The sequence below is a fragment of the Lipophrys pholis genome, assembly GCF_963383615.2.
Source record: "Lipophrys pholis genome assembly, chromosome: 2".
Classification (NCBI taxonomy): domain Eukaryota; kingdom Metazoa; phylum Chordata; class Actinopteri; order Blenniiformes; family Blenniidae; genus Lipophrys; species Lipophrys pholis.
Genome location: NC_137636.1, coordinates 34,541,244 through 34,553,074, shown reverse-complemented (window position 1 = coordinate 34,553,074; position 11,831 = coordinate 34,541,244). Strand labels below are relative to the sequence as shown.

At 47.9% G+C, this 11,831-nt stretch overlaps 1 protein-coding gene across 1 annotated transcript in view; it reads left to right on the top strand.

Moving 5' to 3' along the window:
- Window positions 1–2,314: 2,314 nt before the first annotated feature.
- Window positions 2,315–11,831, top strand: part of ano1a (anoctamin 1, calcium activated chloride channel a) — a 51,711-nt gene continuing 42,194 nt past the window's right edge. The window contains exons 1-2 of the mRNA XM_080493576.1: window positions 2,315–2,406; window positions 9,672–9,799. Of these exons, the coding sequence (XP_080349702.1) occupies window positions 9,716–9,799 (84 nt within the window). The 5' untranslated portion in view covers window positions 2,315–2,406; window positions 9,672–9,715. The remainder of the gene's footprint in view (window positions 2,407–9,671; window positions 9,800–11,831) is intronic.

Here is an 11,831-nt window from a genome sequence, read left to right as displayed (position 1 = left end):
GAGTAATTACAGAAGAGATGTACAGTCACTGCAGAAGGGCAGTAGAGTCACTACAGAGGGGCTGTAGAGTCACTACAGAGGAGATGTAGAGTCAATACGGAGTCACTACAGAGGAGATGTAGAGCCACTACAGAGAAGATGTAGAGTACTTACAGATTCACTACAGAGCCACTACAGAGTCACTACAGAGGGGCTATAGAGTCACAGGTGGCCTCCGGTCCAGTATTGAGTCATTTGTGTTGTTTGTAGGTGTAAGACTTCCAGATGTGAAGGTTTGAGGTCTAAATCTGTTCGTACTGTTCAGACAAATCTCCCCTCCCGGCTGCAGCCACTCAGAATCTTTGTAGATTCTGAGCAGTAGAAATGATCTGTAGGCTCAGTCAACACAGGGCGTCAGATTGTCAGACCTGCTTCAAAACAGCAGAAACACCACAGCTCTTCTCAGGAGGCAGACCTTTAGGAAGCCAGCCTGGAGGGGACAGTGGAGGAGCGCTAACAGGGACACAATCACACTCACAGTTCAAACAGTGACACACAGGACGATAGTTCACTCGGACTCCACCACCACAGACCTGGAGTCTCTTCTAATGTCGTCTTTGACTAACATCAATATTTGTACAGTGTTGAGTTCATGCTCAAGCTGTGTAGGACTTTGTTTTGTTGGAATCTTTGTTTTCGTCGTTAGTGAACATGTCTGAACAGCCTTTGACATGGTGATGGAGTGTGTCATGTTTCAGTAGTGCCCACCACAGCCTCCACCCACGGAGCGTCCACGGCTGCTTTGGGTGTGGTCTGTGTCAAACAACACTCAGGGCTATGAAAGTCGACAACAACACATCCTCAGTAGGGTAAAACGTCGGGTCTAATCCCAGCTCACGTTCCCTATTAGTGGGTGAACAATCCAACGCCTGGTGAATTCTGCTTCACAATGATGGGAAAAGCCGACATAGAAGAATCACGCACGCACACACACAGTCTCGGGCCTGACAGAAGGCTGGTGTAAGATTCCACGTCCTGGTGAGACCACACAGTGTTCAGCACACGGTAGACGTTTGTCTCTGCAGGTAGAATCAGTTTCAAGATACTGCAGCTGCTGAGGATGATGATTTTTCTTACCAACTAATAATCAAGACCATGTGCAGGAGGTGCAGGTGATCATGAGACAGATCGAACTCCCGGAGGAAAAGGAAGTAATGAGAAATGAGTTGTGGTCACATGGTGGCAGACCCGGCAGACCTGGACTCATCCATCCAGCAGGAGCTGGGAGCAGGGGGACCACCGTCTGGGGTGAGCGTCACAGTGGACCTCTGAATCTCTGGAGCAACGAGGCTACCCCAGGAAGAGCTGGAGACACTTTGGGGTCAGGGTGCCCTTTAATACATCTAATAACACATCTAATAATATATTGAATACAATACAATACAATACAATACAATAGAAAGATTCTGAAATGATATTGGACGTGGTGCTTTAAACAACATGTCAGTAGAAACTGCCAGTATAACAAATGTTTACAGCAAAGTGATCGTTGCAACTGAGCACAGAGGAGAAGCTCACTCTTTATTCGACGTCTGCACTCGGTGAAGAAATTGAACCGAAATAGAGGCCAATGGGCATCTCAGGTGGTAAGAGGATATGAAAGCTGTTGACAACGGTGATACTAACTTCCCTTGTCTGCACGCCGTATCACCTTACCTGACTTACCACGACACCACACACCCGTATCACAGTGCAACCAGCGTCTGTCTCACCAGGTCACTCATGTGAGCCGACTGTGTGGCGTTTACAGCTTGTATGTGAATGCTGGACATTTCTCATGAGACGGACGAAGTTGATGCTCTGATGTCAGCCTGCATGTCCGAGCACTTTGAATATGGAAATGTGGGTCAGGACACGCTCAGTGTTTGATATCTTTCACCGGCTCTTGAGGCAGACGGTGTGAAGCAACATGTCGATCCTCTCGCAGGGCAGGAAGAATTTGGGAGGAGTTTAGAGGTGAAGGTGCGACTGGAATGGCTGCTTGGCAGTCTGTGGTGCAAGTTGTCACATGCCTGCTCGAGAATGTCTCGCCTCTGGAGACTCCCTGTCTGCTGGAATCCCACTGACTGAGTGGGAACCTTTATAGAAAACAGGTATCGAACCTGCGACCTGTCGGCCGGGCAGCACGGGCCCGCTGCACTCTGGGCCCCACCTCTCTCAGCTTCCAGCACTCTCACACATCAGACAGTCACATTGCATAACTCATCTGTGACTCCACGTCTCTGAGGCAGCTGTGTGGGAGGAGATTCTTCACCTGAGCACAGCACAGCCACTTCCTCCTCCTCCCGACAGCGCACAGGTGAGTGGAGCGTTACCTGGCCAGCGCCTGCCTCCACCCTCCAGGCCCGACCACATCGTGGAGAAAAGGTGAGTGTTCACGTCTCCTCCGCTCTGTGTTCAGCTGACTGAGCAGCCTGTTGACTAGTTTATTTTGATTCTCCTGTGACTGAAGCGTTTTTCCTTTGTGACTCCATGTGATTCTCACGTTTCACCGTCATTGTTTGAACGACTCTTCCTCACAGCGAGGCGTGGAGAGCTGCTGGGGAGGTTCTCTACACGCCTGCGTAAATGTCCCGAGGTGCATTCTTCTGAAGGGGTTTCCTCTTGAGTCGGATTATTCTGTTGTGGTTGAATAATTGTTGTGGTTGATGTGTAAAAGATATTGTGTGAGGCGTTTCATCTTGTCAGTCCTGTACACTGACGGCAAGGTGAGGAGGATTAGGAGGAAGAGGTGGAGGAATAGGTGGAGAAGGAGGTGGAGGATGAATTAGAATCAAAAGTACTTTATTAATCCCTGGGTAAACCGTTGACACAGCTCCACACAGAAGCTGAAGTAAAATTACAGAAGTCACATTAAGTGAAAAGGTCAGCAGTGACGGTGCAACACTGCAGTATTTGCCGAGGCTGATGGTGTCTCCACCCTCAGCCTCAGGGGGAAGGGGGTGGGGGGGTGGAGGAGGAGGAGGAGGAGGAGGAGGAGGAGGAAGAGGAGAATAAGTAGGATTGAGGAGGTGGAGGTGATCACTTAAATCAACATGTACTCTTGTCGGTTTGACTTTGGGGCATCAGGACGAGAGTTCAGCCAATGGGACGTGTTGATTCGGACTGAGCGCACCGCAGTGTGTGTGTGTGTGTGTGTGTGTGTGTGTGTGTGTGTGTGTGTGTGTGTGTGTGTGTGTGTGTGTGTGTGTGTGTGTGTGTGTGTGTGTGTGTGTGTGTGTGTGTGTGTGTGTGTGTAGGCGGCACCAGCCGGTGAAGTGATGCTGGAGCTTGAGAACATTGCTGCATTCATGTCTTGTGGGAAATAACCCGTTTAAAATCGGCGTCTGTAAAGTTGCCGGAAAAACAGCCAACTGGAAAGCAGGCAGCACACAGGAATAACAGCAGTAGAAGCTGAATGAACTGAATAAAAATGATTTCGTTGTGTAAAAATCTGGAAGTCAATTCATTGATTCGCTCGTCCACTAAAATCAGTTGGGTTTGAAATGTCTTGCCTTTGGCATCAAATGTGATTATAACGTGATTAAATAACTACAAAGTCATGAATTAATCAGATTACATTTTCTAATCGCGCACAACCACTTGTAATCCCACCGATCTTCTGGGAGGACCAGATTGTAACGGTCACAAATCCAAGACGAGGTGGGAACATAAACAGGAAACCGCTTCCCATTTTTTTCCCGTGGGAATTGAACGCAGCATGGTTCTTGGTGATTTTGCGGGGTTTGATGGAGCGTCTCTCCGTTACCAGTGTGAGCGCATCATCTGATTCACACACACCGAGGACCGCCGCGATCCTCTCACTCTGACCATGATGTAGTCCCGGGCAGACGCACTGACACCTGGAGTGTCCCCGCGCGCCTTCAGGAGACGTGTTCCGGTGCTTTCGCTTCAAGATGCTCTCCGCGATGAGACCGTAGCCGCCGTGCGTCCGCCGCGTCCGCGCAACAGAGAGATGCTGCACAGTCTCCATCCGATGGAGCCGTACGAAGAGCCCGCACAGGAGCGCGGAGGAGTCCGTGACACTCCGGAGGAGCGTGGAGGAGTCCGTGACTCTCCGGAGGAGCGCAGAGGAGACCGCCCGGAGGAGCGCGGAGGAGACCGTGACCGCCCGGAGGAGCGTGGTGCCAGTGGTAAGACGGGCGGTGCACGTTTCTCATACGCATCGAGCCACACTGTTGAATCTCGCACGGAGAGACGCACCGACGCTTTAGTGATTGTGTGTGGTGGGCCAGTGGTTCTCCACCAACACAGCTCCTCAGGTCGTTCACACGACCTGCTTGCTCCTGGGTTCGTGTCCCTCAGTCATGAATGCCCGGTGTACCGCCTCTCTTCTCTCCCGCCTTGTGATGCATGAAGACAGTCTATAATAAACAAAAGCACCGGTTCTCCTAGGAGAGTCGGTTCATCAGCCTGTTTCGGCTCACGTTGTTTACATCAATCTATTACCAGCTATAATGTAGAAGTAATGTCAATTTAAAATGAATAAACGGAATGTTTTTTTATAGGGCTACAAAATAAAATAAAATGTTCTAAACATCTCAATTAGTCCAGATCTAATTAGTGTCATAGGTCCAATGTTTATAAGCCGTTAATATTTCCAGTGAAACCACATGGAGAACCTTAGAAGAACGAAAAGAGAGAGGCAGCATCCAGGTAACAGTGCCTGAACATCAGACGTAAACACCTTGCTCATCAGGTGTGTTGGTGGAGTCAGAGTGTTAACCAGAGCTAACCAGTGCCATGCCTGCTTCCTCTGTGACCACGAGCAAGGCAGCTTGGCGGGAATTACAATCCACACTGAAGACGACGTCGAGTACTGTGTGAAACTCCAGTTAAATACACATTAATTAGTCCCTTGATAAACATAAAGGACATAAAGTTGAAGAAGATTATGGTTCAACAGTGTTTCTCTGCAGACTGACAAACGGGACCCTGTTGATTCTCAGGATGCAGCTTTTCTCCAGGATTTCTACATTGAATAACGTTCTGAATGGTTAGGATGAGAACTAAAAACACACGTTTGTCTGAGCTGGTGTCAAAGTTATCATGTTAATTCTGTCATTTCTTCTCGTATTACCATCATTTATAGATGTGAGTGTGGAGAACTTAAATATGAGATATGCAGCTCAGTGTGTGTGTGTGTGTGTGTGTGTGTGTGTGTGTGTGTGTGTGTGTGTGTGTGTGTGTGTGTGTGTGTGTGTGTGTTTCACTGGATGTTTGCTCATTGCAAAAAGGAGTGTATTTTGAGCAAACTGATGTTCAGACAGTTTGAGGAATTGTGCAGGTGAAAGTAGATTTACAGTGAAAACATGTCCTGTGATGAAGGAGATGAAACCTGCTGGGTGCCTGTGTCCGTCTGTCCGTCTGTCCGTCTGTCCGTCTGTCCGTCTGTCCGTCTGTCTGTCTGTCTGTCTGTCTGTCTGTCTGCCCCTCTGTCTGTCTGCCCCTCTGTCTGTCTCTGTCTGTCTGTCTCTGTCTGTCTCTGCCTGTGTCTCTGCCTGTCTTCAGTCCATGGCCGGCTGGTTTATCACTGTGTATCATACACAAACAACACAACTGCTTGCTGTTGATATAAAGCAGGGTGTCGTCAACTGACTGAAACCGTCTCATTAATTGGTCAAAGGCGCATGACAGCAAGGAGGAAGTGCTCTTCGGCGGGGGTGGAGGAAGTGTTCCTCAGGGGGCAAGGATGGAGGAAGTGTTCTTCAAGGGGGGGAATGAAGGAGGAAGTGCTCTTCAGGGGGGACAGGAGGAAGTGCTCTTCAGGGGCGGCAGGAGGAAGAGCTCTTCAGGGGAGGGGGACAGAAGCAGTGGTCTTTGGGAGGGGAAAGTGTTCTTCAGGGGTGGGCAGGAGGAAGTGCTCTTTTCGGGGGGGGGGGGGGGGGGGGGGGGGGTGTTCCTCAGGGGGCAAGGATGGAGGAAGTGTTCTTCAAGGGGAGGAAGGAAGGAGGAAGTGCTCTTCAGGGGGGGCAGGAGGAAGTGCTCTTCGGAAGGGTAGAACAAGTGCTCTTCAGGGGAGGGGGACAGAGGCAGTGGTCTTTGGGAGGGGAAAGTGTTCTTCAGGGGTGGGCAGGAGGAAGTGCTCTTTTGGGGGGGGGGGGGGGGGGTGGAAGTGTTCTTCAGGGGGAGGGTACAGAGGAAGTGCTCTTCTGGGGAGGAAGGAGGAAGTGCTCTTCGGGGGGGGGGGGGGGGGGGGGGGGGCATGTTTTTCAGGGGAGCGGGATGGAGGATGTGTTCTTCAGGGGAGTAAGTGTTCCCTAGGGGAGGGGATTGCAGACTTTCCTGTGTTTGATATCACATGTCAGACATTTCAACTGTGAAAGTAGAAATAACCGTCGCCTCAGTGGGTGGCTGCATGTCTGCATTAAGGAAACACAAAAATATATGTCATATTTTATGCACTCGTCTACTCGGCGGTTTTTAAACTGAACCTCCTGTTCCTCCATTTCATTCCCTCATCTGTAGCTGCTAGTGTTAGCTTAGCAAACTGCTGCATTGTATTGCAGCTGAACAGAGGAACAGGAACCATCTTCAAACAGGAACCAAAGGCTTCTTGTGGGCAGGACCCGAACCACCAGGCTCTGGACCCTCTGGACTAGGGGTGGGTATTCCTGGTCCTCGACGGCCACAGTCCTGTATCTTTTCAATGTTTCCCTGCCTCATCTTGATAACTCAGGTGGCGTTATCAAGATGAGGCTCTGCAGAAAGCTTGATAATAGAGCCAATAATTGCCTCAAGGACCAGGATTGCCCACCCCTGCGCAAGACCCTGTAGACCAGGGGTCCTGAATTCCGGGCCGTATCTCTAGACCCTCTTGACCCTCTGAAAACTCTGAACCCTCAAGACCCTTTGGACCCTCTGGACCAGAGGTCTCAAACTTAGATCCTGGAGGGCCACAGCCCTGCATGTTTTCCATGTCTCCCTGTTTTAACAAGGCTGAATGTCCTCATGGTTCATCACCACATTCAGCAAGAAGCCAGATAACGAGCCACTCATTGCAATCTGCTGTGTTGAAGCAGGGAGACATGCAGGGCTGTGGCCCTCCAGGATCTGAGTTTGAGACCCCTGCTCTAGACCCCCTGAAACCTCTGGACCCTCTGAACTCTCTGGACCCTCTAGTCTCTCTGGACCCTCTGCACTGTATCAAATCAATACAAAGCATATTCAACATTTTACCCAATTACAGAATGAAGTGTGACTAAACTGAAGCACTACTGACTCAAGGCATGATGATCTAGGAACTGGCAGAAACTTTAGGGGCTCTGAGGAACGTTCACTGTTGAGGGGTAACACCAGCAGCATTAAATACACTGGCTACCTTCATGTGTTTTTTCTGTTTTATAATGTGAAACAATTGAAATGAATGACTGAATTTGTCTTCTAATGAGGTAAATGAGCCAGTCACAGCTGATGAAAGAGAAAGAGCACTGTTATTGGAAGAACAAAACTTGAACACTAAGACATCATCATCATCTCCCTAAACATTGATATTGATCACAGATCGTATTGTCAACACAGATGTTGATCAGTCAACCAGCCCATGAAGCTGAAACAGACCAAATCACACCATCCAAACTTCTCCCTTATTGTCTAATTACTGCTTCCTATACCGTTACAACTTGCTGGAACATCTGAAAAGCTTTAAACCTTCAGAAGAATCAGCCACAGCTTCTCAGCCAGTGATTCCTGTGGACAGTGACACTTTCAGCTCTCAGCTCATATCAGTTTCAGCAGTAGTGATCAGACCAAACCACAGGAAGGGGTTCGCCTTAGTGACTGATGACTTCCTGAACCAAGATCTGAAGATCCTGGAGGTTGTCCTGACACGGACTCGCCACCTACCAAAGTAGATCAGCAGGTTCTGACTGAGTCTAATAGAGCATCCTGGTCAAATAGTTTCCAGTTTCCAGTTTCCTCTTCCCTCTGTGTCTTTGGAAAACATTGTTTGCTTGGACACTGATTATATGAGATTGTAGTGTAACTTTGAGAGTGTTCAGTTAGTGGATCATGATTTTCAGTGTTTCAGAAAGAAGATCCTGGTGATTCTTAGTCATATAATCCTTCATAAGAACCCAAAGCCAAGTGGTTCATGAATGGGGATTACACAGTCAACACCACCCAGAAAAAACCCAACAACTACACAAACAGGGAACAACAGTGGAAGAAACCGTAGTCATGACCTGACAGTGGTCGTTAACCACAGCAGTGGTCAATCAGTGACGCTGGTGTACATATGGATAATCAGGCTTAAAACGGGCGTTAACAGATGCTAAGAAGGGTTTGACTCAGACAGACGCCCACACCCTGGAAACACAGCAAGGACCTGGACCTGGAACATAGGCCGAGTCTGGAAAGATGGTGTCACAGGGACAGACCTAGACATGAAGTCTGAAGCGAAAGAAGGATCTTAACCAGAACAATGGAAATTCCATGGCAGTGGGTGGAGAGTTGTGGGCCTAGGTCCAGAGTGCAGCCAGCTTCTGGACAAGGAGCAATTAACCAGAGCAGACTGGACCGAATGGACTAACTGGATTGACTGCACCGACTGGACTGAATCGACCAAATCGACCGACTGGACTGCATAAACTGAATACACCAAGAAGACTGGCTGGACCGACTGGAACAACTGGACCAACTGGAGCGACTAGACCAGCTAGACCGAATGGACTAAATGGACCGAATGGACCAACTGGACTGACTGGACCGACTGGACTGACTGGACTGACTGGACTGACTGGACTGATTGGACTGACCGGACCGAATGGACCAACTGGACCGACTGAACCGACTGGACTGACTGGACAGTGACCAGAGGACCATGATCTATGTCATGTTTGGCTCTGAGCAGAAGACGCAGACCCGGAAACTGTGGGACTGGCTGTTTTCTGTCAGGGTGAGATATGGCGTTATGCTCAGTGGGACTTCACCTGAGGAGAACCACCAAGGGTCCTCTCACTATGGGCCCTCTCACCGAGGGTCCACTGAGGGTCCTCTTAGTGAGGGTCCTCTCACCAAGTGTCCTGTCACTGAGGGTCCTCTCATCAAGGGTCCATTGAGGGTCCACTCACTGAGGGTCCACCCAGCATGGGTCCACGGAGGGTCCTCTCGCTGAGGGTCCTCTCACTGAGGGTCCTGTCACTGAAGGTCGTTTCACTTAGGGTCCACTGAGGGTCCTCTCACTGAGGGTCCTCTCACTGAGGGTCTTCTCACTGAGGGTCCTCTCACCAGGGGTCCTCTGAGGGTCCTCTCACTGAGGGTCCTCTCACTGAGGGTCTTCTCACTCGGTGACTCAAACATGTTTTGGAAGGTTTAGAAAATTAAACATTTCAGGCTGCAGCTTTCTGGGGTGGGACAGATAATAATTATAATGATAATGATGATAATAATAATAATGATAATAATAATAATAATGATAATTATGAATGTATTGATGATGATGATGATGATGATGATGATGATGATGATGATGATGATGATGATGATAGACTATTAATTAATAATGATGCATTTTATTTGTATTGCACTTTACAGAAGTTTGAGTAGTAAGTCAGACTCACCACAGGTCATGTGACAGAGTGACGAGAGGATCAGGATCCCAGGGACTCACTGAAAGACTGTTTGTGCCCCAGGTTCTCCTCCAGCCCCTGCCCGAGGCCTTCAGGACCAGACTGACATGAGGAAGGCCGACTACCTGCCAGTCCCGGTCGAGGGCCAGGACCAGAACCACAGCAAGACCCCCGCGAATAATGAGGCCATCGTAAGAGCCAGCCAGTGTGTGTGTGTGCGTGTGTGTGTGTGTGTGTGTGTGTGTGTGTGTGTGTGTGTGTGTGTGTGTGTGTGTGTGTGTGTGTGTGTGTGTGTGTGTGTGTGTGTGTGTGTGTGTGCGCATGTGTGGATCAGATTCACAGACTCATGACAAGTTGTCTTGTCATGTTATCAAGGAGCCACGTTGTCAAGTTGTCATGTTGTTAAGTTGTCATGTTAAGTTGTCCCGTTGTCGAGTTGCCATGTTGTTAAGTTACCTTCGTCCCCACAAAACTGACTGTTTACGTTCCACGGACACGCCCCCGAGTGTTCTTCCTCGTGGACTCCTCAGGCTGCTGTTGGCAGCACCAGCATCCCCCACTGTCCTCCTCGGTCACTGCTTTCTGAAAATGAGTCACCTCATCTACCCAATGCTGCTTCCTTCAGCGTCCCCACTGTCCTTCTCTGTCAACTACATCCTCATCTGGGTTCTCAAAGCAAAACCTTCTTCCTGCTAACCTCCTCACCCTCTAACAAGAAAACCCTTCATGTGGAGACTGTGTCTGTTCTACAACCATTTGATCTAAGACAAAATTCATTCCAAAGGAGAGGAGTTATTCATTCAAATTTGATAAAAACCTAAACTGCTTCCATGGCTAAACAGAATCCCACAACAATCAAAATGTGGATTGATAAATATTTGTTCACGTTCGTCCAAATCTTTACTTGTAAATGATTTGATAATAGATCACAAATTTGATCTGTTTAGCCTCACTGCAACCTGGTTAAAAGGAGATGAATACCTAAATGAAGCCGCTCCCACCACTCATGTTAACCATCATATCCCTCGACAAACTGGACGAGGAGGAGTATCATCTATCTATAACTCTAGTCTTCTTATTCGTCCCAGAACTAAAACTAACCAGAAATCCTTTGAAAGTCTCTCTCTGAATCTCATGCACTCTGACCAGAAAACACAGTAGCCAGTTCTACTTGTCGTAGTGTACCAACGTACTGCAACATATTTCTGTCTGAATTCTCAGACTTTCTCTCTACTTTAGTATTGAGTTCAGATAAAGTCGTTGTAGTGGGTGACTTTAACATTCATGTAGAAGTTGACAATGATAGCCTTAACATTGCATTTAGCTCATTACTGGACACAATTGGATTTTCACTGAAGGTGAATGAACCCACTCATTATCTTAATCACATTATTGATCTTGTCCTCACTTATGGTATTGACATTGATCAATTAATGGTTTTTCCCCACAACCCTCTGTTGTCAGATTACCTCCTGATATCATTCAAAGTTACATTAACTGGCTTTATAGCCCCTAAAAATAAATTGAAATATAAGAGATATCTGTCAGACAATGCTGTAGCCAAATTCAGGGAAGTTCTCCCATCAATATTTAGTTCAGTTCCATCTGTGGATCCAGCAGTAAACAGTTGTCACACCATTAGCCCTACTCAGGTTGACTTGGTTGTAGATGGAACAGCAGCCTTACTTCGCTCCACACTTGATTCCATTGCTCCCTTGAACATAAAAGCAACAAATCAGAGGAGGATAGCTCCAAGGTATAATGATAATTTGCAAACGTAAAATCAATCAGCACGAAAATCGGAGAAGATAAGGCACCTAACTCTGTTGTAGAAGTATTTTGAACAGTCTGGAGGGATAAGTTTGTTAATCTATGAAAAAAAATCCCTTCGCAAAACTTGAACTGTTTCTTATTCCTCCTTAATAGAAGAAAGCAAGAACAATCCGAGATTGCTTTTCAGTACTATAGCCAGGCTGACAAAAACTCCCAGTTCTGTCGAACCTGATATCCCCCTAAGTTTGAGCAGTAATGACTTTGTAAATTTCTTTAACAACAAAATTCTAACTATTTGTGATAAAATTAAAGACCCACTGCCCAAAGCTGTTGCAGACCTGTCAACCGCATCTTCAAACTTGTTAGTGGAGCCTGATTTTCAGTTATCCAGCTTCCACCTTATAGAGCTCTCTGAGATATCCTCAATCGTGGCTTCATCTAAACCAGCAA